Source organism: Onychomys torridus, chromosome 1 (assembly GCF_903995425.1).
Source record: "Onychomys torridus chromosome 1, mOncTor1.1, whole genome shotgun sequence".
NCBI classification, from domain to species: domain Eukaryota; kingdom Metazoa; phylum Chordata; class Mammalia; order Rodentia; family Cricetidae; genus Onychomys; species Onychomys torridus.
In genome coordinates, this window is record NC_050443.1 from 1,554,257 (window position 1) to 1,567,943 (window position 13,687).

At 43.3% G+C, this 13,687-nt stretch overlaps 1 protein-coding gene across 2 annotated transcripts; it reads right to left on the bottom strand.

The window, feature by feature from the left end:
- Positions 1 to 3,426: 3,426 nt before the first annotated feature.
- On the bottom strand, positions 3,427 to 9,697 carry LOC118574448 (leukocyte-associated immunoglobulin-like receptor 2). 2 transcript variants are annotated; one of them, XM_036175367.1, is made up of 4 exons: positions 9,644 to 9,697; positions 7,253 to 7,288; positions 6,149 to 6,478; positions 3,427 to 3,856 (listed from the first exon to the last, which is right to left on the bottom strand). In XM_036175367.1, exons 2-4 carry the CDS (start codon positions 7,260 to 7,262, stop codon positions 3,699 to 3,701), a joined length of 498 nt encoding a protein of 165 aa, XP_036031260.1. In that variant the 5' UTR covers positions 7,263 to 7,288; positions 9,644 to 9,697; the 3' UTR covers positions 3,427 to 3,698. The 2 variants fall into 2 exon arrangements, with proteins under 2 accessions (XP_036031260.1, XP_036031253.1); XM_036175360.1 differs by lacking the exon at positions 9,644 to 9,697 and adding an exon at positions 7,681 to 7,756.
- Between the last annotated feature and the right edge of the window lie 3,990 nt (positions 9,698 to 13,687).

A 13,687-nucleotide genomic window follows, 5' to 3' on the forward strand; every position in this document is an offset into this window, starting at 1 on the left:
GAAAGGATACAGAGCAGCAGAGATACACTGAGCAGCTGACTGTGCAGCTCAGGTGGAAACAATTCTGGCAATCTCTTACACAATATCGTTAAAGGTTGTACCAAGTGCTTTTCTCCCAGATCTTATTAAACAGTTACTTTTCCTTCCATAATTCATTCAGTCATTATCCTCTATTGAGTCATCACCACATGAGCTTTGCTAACTGGCATGAGAGTCATTGCTAATCTGACAGTTTCTTCCCCAGACTCACACATCTCACACTGATGAAGACAGACAAGATGATGGGTAATTTAGCTTTAGTTTTCCACACCACATTATGTAAGAGAAAGGGGGAGATAAGTCGCAATGCCAAGTCAATATCAAATTGGCAAATGATGAGAACACATTGGATAAAGGAGTGTCCCAAGCCTGAGCAGATGTCGGGTCAGCAAGGCAAGTATCAGCTGAACTGAGAAATAAAACTGAACCAGCATGCTCTGAATCCACCTCACAGACACCCTCACATGGATTCTGGGGCTTTACCTTTAAGTTCATGGAAAAATGTTCAATGAAAGAATCATGTTATATTGGTCTTCTTTTTTGTGTTTTTTTTTAAGTTGTATTTTTGAGACAAGTTCTCATATAATATATACTGGCTTCAAACTTGCTGTGTGTCTCAGATGACCCTGACATTCTTAGCCTTTCGCTTTCACCTCCAGAGAGCTGGATTATGTTGATAATTTATGGTGATAGAATTCCAGGGATAATGTCAAGCCAAATGATATCTGCAGCATTGTTTAAGTGATGTGCATGGGTGTCATAACATATATCTTAATTCATAAGTGCATTTGCAGCTGAGTGGGTCAAGACAGGAGTACTTTTCTCAACTTTCCACAATGAAGAATCTACAAAGGTATTCCATGCTGTCATTGTTTCAGGGAGGAGGTCAAAGTATGTAACAGATCCCTATGGAGCTGGAGTTAAAGACAGTTGTAAGCCACCTGACACGGGGGTAGGAACCCACCTCAAGTCCTCTTAAAGAGCAACAGGTGCACTTAACCACTGAAGCATCATTCCAGCCCATCAACAATCATTTTTATTAAAATTTTATTTTATTTCATGTATGTGTTTTGTCTGCATGTTTGTCTGTGAACCACATGTGTGCCTTGTGTCTACTGAGACCAGAGTAGGGCACCAGATCCATGGAACTGGAGTTACAGAAAGGTTTGAGATGCCTTTGGTGTGCTAAGAATCAAACCCACATCCTCTGGAAAAACAGCCAATATTCTTAACCACTGAGCCATCTCTTAAGCCCCTCAATAATTACTATAGAACTAAGTGAATTGAGTCATGTAAACAAGTCAGAGAGGGCATGAATGGATTTAAAGACTCAATTACATACAAATATAAAAGACTCTCTTTACTCTTAAAGATGAACCAAGCAGAAAGGGATCCCCAAAAGTATTTTATTTAAGTAAAATCAAGCAGAAGCATGAATATTGATACTTAAAGCATTTTAAACACTTTTAATTCAAAGCTATGGGAAGTTAAAAATTCATAATATCACAACCAAAACGATCAAGGAATCATGGGAGGTACAATTGTAAGGCTGGTGATAGACAACAGTTTCACAGTACATTGTAACATGAGAGTTAAGTTCTTGATTCCCATCAGGCAAATGGTGAGTGACAGGAGCTGGAAGATTCTAATACTGGGATCCTCCTCTCAGGTATAAGAGGGCAATCCCAAATGCCAGGCACAAGTGGGTGAGTTAATGCCTAAACTAATCCACACTAAGAGATGGATTTTGTATTTTGGGGGTAGTGTTTTTTCTTTTTTTAAGACAAGCCTCTCTGTGTAGTCCTGGTTGCCCTAGAATTCACTAATTGGACCAGAATATCCTTGAACACATGGAGATCCGCCTATCTCTCACTCTCGTGTGCTGAGATTAAAGGTGTTTGCCACCATGCTTGGCAGATGGGTTTTATTTTAATAGGTGTGCTCCTCCATGAAGAAGACTCTCCTACTCTCGGCTTTCCTTCATTGCTGTAGTTCTGTACAAACACACTTTTTTTTAAATTTTACCTATCATCTATCTATCTATCTATCTATCTATCTATCTATCTATCTATCTATCTATTTTATATCCCTACCACAGATTCCTTTCCCTCCTCTCTTCCCATTCTCTCCATCCACTCCCCTCCACCCCTCCTCAGTCCCCTCCTCTGTTTCTGTTCAGAAAGAGACAGGCCTCCCACGATTATCAACAAATCAAGGCATATCAAGTTGCCCAAAGACTAAGCTCCTCTCATTGTATTTAGACTGGGGAAGGCAACCCAGTATGAGGAATAGGTTCCCAGGTGCCAGCCAAAGCATTAGAGAAAGCCCCTGTTCTCATTGTTAGAAGTCCCAAAGATAAACCAAGTTATACAACTGTCATGTATATGTGGAGGGCTTAGGTTGGTCCCATGCAGGCTCCCTCATTGTTGGTTCAGACTCTGTGAGCTCCAATGAGCCAGGTTAATTGTTTTTCTGGGTTTTCTGGTGATGTTCTTGACTCCTTTGGTACCTACATTCCTTCCTCCCTCTTTTCAGCTGGATTCCCTGAGCTTGGCCTAATATTTGGCTGTGGATCTCTGCAACTGTGTCTGTCAGTTACTGGATGAAGGCTCTCTAACAACAATTGGGGTATTCACCAATCTAATCACAGGAGATGGCCAGTTCAGGCACCCTCTCCACTATTGCTAGCGGTCATCCTTATAGATTCCTTGGAGGTTGGCTGGCATCAAGTTTCTACCTGACCCTGAAAAGGCCCCCATTTCCAGCCATCTCTTTCAGTACTCTACTCCTCCACTCACCCCTAACCCAATACCTCAAGTTCCATCCACACTTAACCCCATTCTGCCCAGGAGATATCTTCTATTTCCCCCTTCCCAGGGAGATCCATGCCTCCCCTTTGGACCTTCATTGTTACCTAACCTCTCTGGGTCTGTGGATTGTAGCATGGTCATCCTTTACAGTTAATATCCACTTATGAGTGAGTACATAACATGTTTGTCTTTCTGAGTCTGGTTTACTTCACTAAGGATGATTTTTTTTCCAGTTCCATTCATTTGCCTTCAAATTTCCTGGTGTCATTGTTATTAACAGCTGAGTATTATCCCATCATATAAATTGTTACATTTTGTTTATTCATTCTTAGGGTGAGGGGCAACTAGATTGTTTGCAGATTCTAGGATTACAAATAAAGCTTCTATGAACATATTCGAGCAAGTGTCCTTGTGGTATGATTGAGCGTACTTTGGGTATTTGCCCAAGAGTGGTATAGCTGTGTCTGTCCTGAAGTAGATTGATTCACAATTTTCTGAGACATTGCCATATTAATTTCCAAAGTGGTTGTACAAGTTTTCACTCAAACCAGCAATGGAGGAGTCAAGCACACAGTTTTTAAAAAGTAAAATCCATGAATATATACATGAAACTCACTTTACATTAAGGACCAACATAGGCTGGAAGTTAATGGATGGAAAAGAGTCAGAAGGCAAGAAAGACCAAGGAAGAGGGTGCAGGGGGCTCCTGACTGTGAAATCACATGTTTAAGCAAATTATCAAGACAAATTTCTGACTCTAAATATAGAATATTCTCTGGCAACAGTCTAGACCCATGGAACTCATAGGCCAATATGAGCTCTTGGTCTTCTTGGACACCAAGATGAAACTTAGTCCCCTTGGTTGTGTCCTTCTGGGGTTCTGGAGCTGTCTGTGGACTTTTGCTTGTACCAAGCTTCTCCAATGATTGCCCCCAGGACCAGCAAGACTACCCCAGCCAGGGCCATGCGGACACCATTCCACACCTTGTAACTCTGGAGGGTGAAGCCTGAAAGGGAAAAGACAACAGTGAGTGGTCATTCTCTGGTGAACAGGACCTAGCCTAGGAATCCTGAAACAAGAGTTACTTATGTACTTCGCAGTTAGAAGCCATCATCATAGATGTCACTTACTTGTTGCAGAAAGTTGATTGTAAAAAAATAAAAATAAAAATAAAAAATAGTCAATCTTATGGTGTCTGCCAGGACTCAAAAGAAAGGGATGAAAAAGTGTGAAACTTCTCCTTCCCTTTGGGCTGATGCTGGCATCTTGAGTCCTTTGCCTGGCTCCCATCATTTGTGATACCCCTGTACTTCTCACCTTGGTTCTGATTGTACTCATCCCAGCACCCTTAGATCACTGGGTGCATACCCAGGCTCTCTCACACAGTGAGAAATGGGTCCCAGGGGCAGATCCAAATGGAAAATTTCCACACGCAAAGGGTTAGACTCAGCTATGAGTTGGAAGGCAAAGTTACCCCTTTGTGTGCCTCAAATGTCCAAAGAGTAAATTGAGGATAAACTTCCCTGGTGTCTTTTTAAAAACACAGTGAGACTGCAGGGCTCTGTGAAAACTGATTAGTAAAGGTGGTAGCTGGGATGCTTTGGATGGTCATTGCTATGCCCTGTATCCAGGTCCCTGGATATATCCAGGACTGGATATAGAGGAAGAGCTTGGAAATGTCATGGTCCCTGGTGTCTCTTCTCTGTTCATCCACCACTTTGTCTCTGTTCACTACAGGTCTTCCATCTTCTATCTCATGTCTGAAGTCTTGCTTGGTATCGTTAATATGGATGACATTAGGAAGACTGTCTTTCATCCCTGAGTCAAGAAGTATGAGTCTTTTTAGCCTTTCCCTTGGTATAGCCTCTCCATCTATACTGTGTCAAGCACTGAGTGTACAGTGAGGAGGATCAAGGTCCCAAGGGCTGGATGGGTCTCGTGGGGGATTACATACTCACTGCATCCCTTTATACTGACTTTCTGTACTGATAACGGTCAGGCACTACAGTAAGTATGTTAGAAATGGTAGTTATACATAAAATATTGAGGTGAGAATTTGAACTTAACATTACTCTCCTTTTCCTCCCCACCCTTGACCTCCTTTTCCTTACATCTGCTCTCACCTTAAACTAAATTTGAATAGTATTAATAATGTTAGAGGGATAAAGTAAGATTGGAATCTACCCAGAGTAGGGAACAAGCCCATCCAGAGTGGACACCACCGAACTTATCACATGGACACAGAGGCAGAGTTAGTAATATTAGTCTGACAATAAGGGGTGTAATGGGGGTCAGCCTGGCCTCTCCCTTGTCTGGAGACACTTTCCTGCTCTGAGGCAGGATCCTCTAAAGGGTCTGTGATGTTGATATCTATTTCCCTGAAGAACACATATGACATTTATTTATATCTTCATAGTCTTCACTGCATTGATCATATTTTAAAATTTTATTTATTTATCTGCTAGAAATAAATACAGATACATAAACACATAGATACAAAACTCTGAAAAACCCTGGGCTTAGTAAAGAGGAAAAATAATAGCAAAAAGTCAAGTTCTTCCTATTTCCACCTACGATGGTCCCTCTACTCCCATCTGTCCCCTTTCTGGGCACTTTAAATTACAGATGACCCATCCAGAACCCATAACTGGAAAGACCCTTAGCATATGGATAAAATACTTTCTCTTCCCATTTGGAAACACTTCCACAACCTAGCCAGCCTTTTTCTAAGGACACCCATGGATGAGGGAACTTCCTTTGCTAGACACAGAGTCAGGAGCACTTGATGATGGCCTTACCTTGAGAGCCACTGTCTCACCTAGATATTAGGGTTATGTCAGTGCTCCTGGATAAACTTGATGGATACCTCACAGTGATGGGGTCATCCCTAAACTCACAGGATAGTTGAGTCACAGCAGTTGAAGATAACTGGGGAAAAGATTTTTAAACCAAGAATGACCCCATCTTTTCCTGATGAAGGCCAGACCTTTGGAGCTCACCACATATAGGGAAAGGACCTAAGATTCAAAGTATTATCCAGTTCTGCTCAAAGGCCATCTCTGGACCATGTGACATGCTCAGTGGAAAGAGGCCACACCAGAAAGCACATATAACATGGATGGTACCATGCCAGTAAAGAGTAAAGCATTCCACTGAGGAGAGTCAGTTCCCTTACTATGTCTGAACTCCAGTCCCTAACCAGCCAGAAAAATTAGTGTGTACTCAGTCCAGGATAGAACTGAATGTAGACAATCAAGATGATGAGTAAAGACAGAGCTTCAGAAGCCTGGGAACAAACCTGGGGTAACTTGTGTGATTGTAGCAGAGGCCTGGGTGATGTCCTCATGAATGCCCTCCAGAACCAGGGTCTCACTGCGTGGGGACCAGGTGTTCTTTACCTCATAGAGACATCTATAGAGTCCAGCGGTGTCTTTACTCACTCTACCAAGGTAGAACCTGGCTTCTGTCTTAGAAGAAGAGGAGTTCATCACATCTATGATCCTGAAATTTTCCTTCTCCAGGCGGAACCGATCAAACACAACAGGGCTCTTGCACATGATGACCACTGGTATCCCTCTAGGTAGCACATTGCCTGGTTCAGCAAAAATGTAGGGTCTGGGTAGATACTCTAGGAGGAAGCAGAGTAGGATTCTGTGTACAGGATGGGGACATTTTTTCTCTTTTCATGTAAAGAGTGGGAAGGAAACAACCCAAGACCCACATCCTTCACCACATCTATGCTCCACTTCCCATTTGCAGAACAGCACTGCTTAGGTGGTGTTTCATGAGATCGGTAGTGATATTTGAGAAGCCCAGAGTCACACTGTGCAGCTGCATGATCCTCTTTATGCTAAAGAGATGGAGCCTTGCTGGGAGAGACCTTCAAAACAGTCTTTGCTATCTATAAACTATGCAAATACATGGGATGGTTGGAGCAGCAGTGACATTGTACATGAAAAGAGGATTTCAAGGTGAGTGGCCACAAAAACAGACGAGGAAGAAAGCTCCATCTCTGGGGACCTGCTGGCGCTATTGCAAGACCACTGTTGAAGCTTTGGCTTTAGAAGGAAGGTAACTGGCAAGGGAGGTGGGCAAAGAAGAGAATGCTTATAGCCAAGTTAGCCAGATTCTGGTTTTTAATAAATGATGGTGAACATCAGAGCAAATCAAAGAAGACTTTTCATTATCTTACATGATACCGAAGACCAAGATGAAAAAATCAGATATGAAAAAAAATCAGAATAGGAAACCTGCAACGTTTAGAGGATGTTGGATGAGAAGATTAAAGTGTGATAGTCGTATGGCTTAAAGTGGGTTACAATCCTTCCTCAAATCCACATGACTCCCATCTAGTTAGGTTATTGATGGGGGAGGGGGTTAGAATGCCACAGATATGACTCACCATCCTGCATGTGGGTCGGCTGGCCCAGGCAGATCACTGAAAGAGAAATCCCAGTGAGAAAAACATTCACTGCTCAAGTTCCCTCAGCTGGGGTCATGGGTCAGTGAATAAGGGTGACATGAAACCTCCAAACTCTCTAGTCAGTGTTGCCTCTCAATCAGGCAGTCTCCTCCTCTGAAGTAGGATCTTAACAAGGCCCAAGGGACCTCACTGTCAACCCCTTTGTACCCACTCTGCCCCAATTTTTATGATACACTGGAGATCTTAGGTGTCCTCATGTTTGGCTTAGGACAATAGGCTGGTAGGTGCCTGTGGGACTGAAAGCCTCTCAGATATTTGGCACTCCTGGGCTAGAAAGTGAATGGGATCTTAGACCTATGTCTCCCACTCTTCCTGTTTCCCTAATCTCTCTTCATTTACATACTCACTGAGGACCAGGATAGAGATGGAATGCAACGGAAACATGGTCCAGTGTCTCAGCCCTCTGTGTCTGCTCTGTGGTAAGAGAACAGAGTCTTCAGCCAGGCAGAGTAGACTTACAGAGCTATATATACCACAGGAAGGAAGGTGCTGAGTTCTGGATCCCATCTGAACTTCCCCAAATGAGTTACAGAAACTCTTGGTTTTCTGTGTTGATGTATTGCACAAGTAGGCTGAAGCAATGTCTGTATTAAACTTATATGCTGCTGACTTGTAGCTGGATATATAAGTGATGCATTGTTACATAAATAATCAAAACTATCTTGATATGTTGATGAGGGTAAAATAAAAAAGGATTGATGATGAATGAGTGATGAATCATTGGAGAGAGGAGTGATGAATGGATAGGTAAATAATGATGTATGTATGTATGTATGAATGTGCATGTTGATGGATAGATATGAGGGTGTTTGCATGGATAGCTGGATTGAGAGATATGAAGATGGATGAATGGAAGATGATTGATGCATGGAGGTTTGGATGGATGGATGGATATGTGGGTGGATGAATTGATTAGTGAGTAGGTGGATGAATGGATACTAGTAACCTAAGAGGGAAAGAATAGGGACAAAACCTTCCTGTCTAAACTCTAAAAAAATCTCATGTTTCTCATGTGACACATTTTTCTCTCTATCATGCAAAGAGAAAACTAAACATTTTATTTATGACTTATTATATTATCATACCTATCATGTTAAGTACAAGACACCAGAAAGACAAGTACCACATGATTTTGATCACTTGTGTAATCAAGGAAAAAGGTAATAAAAAAGCATTTGTATTATTAGGGAGAAATGGATGGATGGGGGAGTAATGAGAGCAGTGGGGTGAATATGATAAAAGTGTGTTATGTATGTGGATGAAAGTGTCATAACAGAATCCATTATTTGTATAATTAATATATGACAAGTAAATGTGTTCTTTTTTTCTTTTTTTTTTAAACTTTATTTTATATGCATTGGTGTGAAGGTGTCAAATCCCCTGGAACTAGAATTACAGACAGTTGCGAGCTGCCATGTGGGTGCTGGGAATTGAACATGGGTCCACTGGGCCAGCTCTCCAGCCCCTAAATGTATTCTTTTATCTAAACATTTGCATATCACAGGGGTATTAGACACATGAAGAACTCATTCCTGGTTTACATTCTGTTCTCTAAGGTGAGTTCCCCCTGGGTCAGTTACCTGGCCCTCCATAATTCCCACTTATTTATAAAGATAGAGGCTGTGACCTGCAGCACAAATTCTAATTGGTTTTAATAAAATAAAGAGTTAGATATCAGAAAGCTGAAAGATAAGAGTAGCAGGGCAGCCAGCCACTAGAAAGACTTCTTACCTCTAGGAATCCTCAGACTGAATGGGTTGAGCTCCTAACTCTACCCAACTTATATTCCTTCTTGACCTCCTTAGTGCTTGGATTAAAGCTGTAAGCCGCCACCACCACCACCTGGTTCTGTTTCTCTTTTACAATCACATGTATCCCAGGGTGGCCTTGAACTCCTGATCTTCCTCCTTCCTCCTCCCAAGTGCTGGGATTAAAGGTGGGTGCCATCACTACCTGGCCCCTCTGATTAACTAGTGGCTAGCTCTGCCCTTTGATCTTCAGGCAAGCTTTATTTGTTAGAGCATGAGCAAAACATCACCACAGTGACTATCAGCTATCCTTATTACCAGCTGGGTGCCATTGTCTAGAGACCCAAATGCACTGAGACTCTACTGAGCATGTGCTGATGGGAAGAGCTTTTTGGACTGTCCAATTTAAAAACACCCAGATAGATCTGATGCAGTGGTGGCTTCTTATCCAGGACCATGCTGGGCCTCCTGTGACCCATTTATAAAACAGAACAAGAGCTCAATGTGTACAGCAGGGTGACCTTGTAGCTTCATCCCCAACCATTTTGAGTAACCCATCAACCTTCTCTGCTTTCTCTCCATGGTCCTCATGTCCAGGATGCCTGAGGTCTCAGGGTTGTCATGAAGATATGAGGTCTTCTTCCATTGGTCTCTGTCCAGTGGTCTGTTGTCCCTGTTTTCTCATTTTCCTCAAACCTGGAGATACTTCTCAATGGGTGAACCTTCACTTCGTCCCAGTGGTACAGGAGTCTGTGAGCATCTGCATCTGCCTGTAGACAGATGGCATTTCTCATTCAAGGAGCCCAGTGATGCTCTCTGGAGAGCCTCCCCTACATGCCTCCAGGGAATTGGGAAGTGGGGCTTCAGGTGAACGCATTTCTCCCCTGCCTTTCACTCCGACAAGGTGCTCTACCCTAGCATCACCTGTAGAGGGCACTCTAACAAGAGCAAGAGGAACGTCCTCCCTCTCTCGACTTGGAGACTGCCTGTGTCTGTCAAGTGGCTAGAGATTAGAGAAGAAAAGGCCAAAACAAAGTTGTTGGGTTTTTTTTTTTTATTTAATTTAATTTTACAAATCAGCCATGGGTTCCCCTATCCTCCTCACTCCCAACCTCGATCCCGCCTTCCCCCCAGCCCTCCCCCATTCCCATCTCCTCCAGGGCCAAGACTCCCCTGGGGATTCATTTAAACCTGGTGGACTCAGTACAGGCAGGTCCTGTCCCCTCCTTCCAGGCTGAGCAAAGTGTCCCTGTGTAAGCCCAGGGTTCCAAACAGCCAGCTCATGTACTAAGGACAGGTCTGGGTCCCACTGCCTGGGTGCTTCCCAAACAGTTCAAGCTATTCAAGAAGCAAAGTGCTAGAGAGGTCCCCAAAAATCCACAAAGATACCTCCACTGTAGACTACTGGCAATGGTCGAGAGAAAGCCTGAACCGACGTAGTCTGGTGATCGGATGGCCAAACACCCTAACTGTTGTGCTGGAATTCTCATCCAATAACTGATGGAAGTGGATGCAGAGATCCTCGGCCAGGCCCCAGGTGGAGCTCCAGGAGTCCAATTGTCAAGAAGCAGGAGGGATTGTAAGAGCATGAGTTGTTGAGACCAAGACTGGAAAAAGCACAGGGACAAATAGCCAAACTAATAGAAACACATGAATTATGAACCAAAAGCTGTGGAGCCCCAACTGGATCAGACCCTCTGGATAAGTGAGATGAAGTTTGTTTTAATCTTTTTTTTTTTCCGTTTTCTTTAACAGTTCAAATTTTTCTCTTATTTTTTATTTTTTAGATTAATTAATTTATTTCTTTTTCTATTATCAGCTTGATACAGTATAAATTCTTACCTTAATAGTGTAATGTTTCATTGAGGGGTGCTCAGTAATTGAGTAAAACCAAATCTTATCATAAGCAACAGTCATCCTAGGGTCCCCCATGCCATATATACAGCCTTATGGTTCTGTGGGTTGCAGTCTGATTGTTCTTTGCTTTCTATCTAGAATCCACTTATGAGTGAGTACATATCATGTTTGTCCTTCTGGGTCTGGCTTACCTCACTCAGGATGATTTTTTCTAGATCCATCCATTTGCCTGCAAACCTCATACTGTCATTGTTTTTCTCTGCTGCATTATGTATGATCCTTGCTCCTTACTCCCTTCCCCTTTCCTCCTCCTCCCCTTCTTTCTTACCTCCTTTCCTCCTTTCCTCCCTCAAAAAGGAACCTTTTCTCCTCATGTGTAATTTCTCTCTTGCCTTCCCCAGCAGCCCTGCTACTTGCTTTCACTGGCCACAGTGAATGAGAGATGGTTCTACTCAGCATTTGTGCTCTGGCGGGAGCTGGGACTCCACCAATCCTCTCTGTCCATGTTGTTGTCTCTTGCTAAGAGCAACTCTGACACCTGGACACCTCTGCCCACATGACTTTGGAAGAACCCACGAGGATCACATTGAAAATTAATGACAAGTAGACAGAGACACAGAGAGGAGGTGAAGGTGGTGAGGCAGGCAGATATCACAGAAGTACACGGAGATACAGAAGCAGGGTTGGAAAGCAGCTACCTAGAGAAAGGGAATGTGAGAGCAAGAAAAGCAGTAACTTAGTATAGATGAAAGTCTTTAGAGCTGGGCACCTACCTCTGAGACTGAACAGAGGCTCCCAGCAAAGAAACATAGCTTGTCTGGTTTGGGACCCCCTGAAACCCTGCAGCTGGGGACCCTAAGATCTGCCTTCTTTAGTGACCTGCTCATACCATGATCCCTTGCGTTCACACAGCAGGGGAGAGGGCTGTGCAGTGTGGGGATGACACAGAAGATTATGGCCTAATGGATGAGATATGTATTTGTTTGTTCATTTAATTATTATCTCGAGAAGTCTCCCTCTATGTAGGCTTGGCTTTCCTGGAACTCACTATGCAGGTAAGGCTGGCTTTGAACTCACGGAGATCCACTTGCCTCTGTTTCCCAAGCGCTGGGATTAAAGGCGTGGACCATCACACCTGCATTTTCAAACTATGTTTCTTCACATACATGACTAGTATTCTAGTCTCTTTCCTGTTCTTTTAATTATGTTTTCTTTTATTGATATTTATTTTCTTATTTCTTCATTTATGAAGCACAGTACATTGTGATATTTACTTTTAATTATGTATTAGGTTTATTCGCTTTATTTTATGTGAGAGTGTTTTGCCTGCATGTATGCATACTAGGTGCCTGCAAAAAAAAATCAGGAAATGGTATCAAATCCCATGGAATTGGACTTAGAGATGGTTCTGAGGCACCATGTGGGTGCTAAGAATCAAACTCAGGTCCTCTACAAGAGCAGCTGGTTCTCTTAACCTCTGAGCAGTCTCCCCAGCTCAGATTATGATGATTTTATGTGTGTGTGTTAGTATTTCCACCTCTCTGGATCCTGCCAAAGTGACACTCTCCAATTTTCCCTTCAAGAGAGGATTTCTTCTTATTGGGCTCTTTTTGGGGAAGGATGTTTGTTTTAACACAAGCACACTGAAATCGGCTTATTTTTGTTGTTGTTTGCGTCTTTTGTGTTCTTGCAGCCCAGAGTGTTTGAAGATGCACCATCAAGATGAGATACTCTCACCCCCTAGTGGTCTTCTGAAATTTTTACTCTGCCTTTTCGTTTGTTTTATTTATTTATTTATTTATTTATTTATTTATTTATTTATTTATTTCCGTTTCACACACCATCCCCAATCCCCCTCCCTCCCCTTCTCCTGTCCCCCCATCTCCATCCACTCCTCAGAGGGGGTAAGGCCTCCCTTGGGTAGTCAACCAAGTCTGGCATACCAAATTGAGGCAGAGCCCAGCCTCTCCCTGCTGCATCAAGGCTGAGCAAGGTATCCTACCATAGCGGATGGGCTCCAAAAAGCCAGTTCATGCCAGGCAGTGGTGGCGCACACCTTTAATCCCAGCACTCGGGAGGCAGAGCCAGGCGGATCTCTGTGAATTTGAGGCCAGCCTGGGCTACCAAGTGAGTTCCAGGAAAGGCGCAAAGCTGCACAGAGAAACCCTGTCTCAAAAAAAACAAAGAGAGAGAGAGAGAGAGAGAGAGAGAGAGAGAGAGAGAGAGAGAGAGAGAAGCCAGCACCTGGTGTTAAGTCCTGGTCCCACAAACAGAGGGGATGTGATGAAGAACATGAGAGAGATTAAGATGGCCGATGGGGGGGGGGCATGGAGAGGGAGAGCAATAATGAGATATCTTATTCATTATGGGCAAGAGAGAAATCTGGTACTAGGGAAATTGTCAAGATTCCACAAGGATGGCCCCAGCCAAGACTCCTAGCAACAGTGGAGAGGGTGCCTGAACTGGCCTTCCTCTGTAATCAGATTGGTGACTACCCTAATTGTCATCATAGAACCTACATTCAGTAACTGATGGAAGCAGATGCAGTGATCCACAGCCAAGCACCAGACCCAGTTCCTGGAGAACAGCTGAAGAGAGAGAGGAGGGATCATATGAGCAAGGGGGGCTCAAGATCATGGTGGGGGAAACCCTATAGATAACTGACCCTTGCTAGTGGAAGCTCATAGACTCTGGACTGACAGCTGGGGAACCTGCATGGGACCGAACTAGGCCCTCTGAATGTGGGTTG

Excerpts from the sequence above, each read along its gene's own strand:
- LOC118574448 (XM_036175360.1), bottom strand. The coding sequence starts at position 7,717 with ATGTTTCCGTTGCATTCCATCTCTATCCTGGTCCTCA. Across the intron at positions 7,289-7,680 it reads CATCTCTATCCTGGTCCTCA|TGATCTGCCTGGGCCAGCCG; the intron begins GTGAGTATGTAA and ends TTTCTCTTTCAG. Across the intron at positions 6,479-7,252 it reads GCCGACCCACATGCAGGATG|AGTATCTACCCAGACCCTAC; the intron begins GTGAGTCATATC and ends GCTTCCTCCTAG.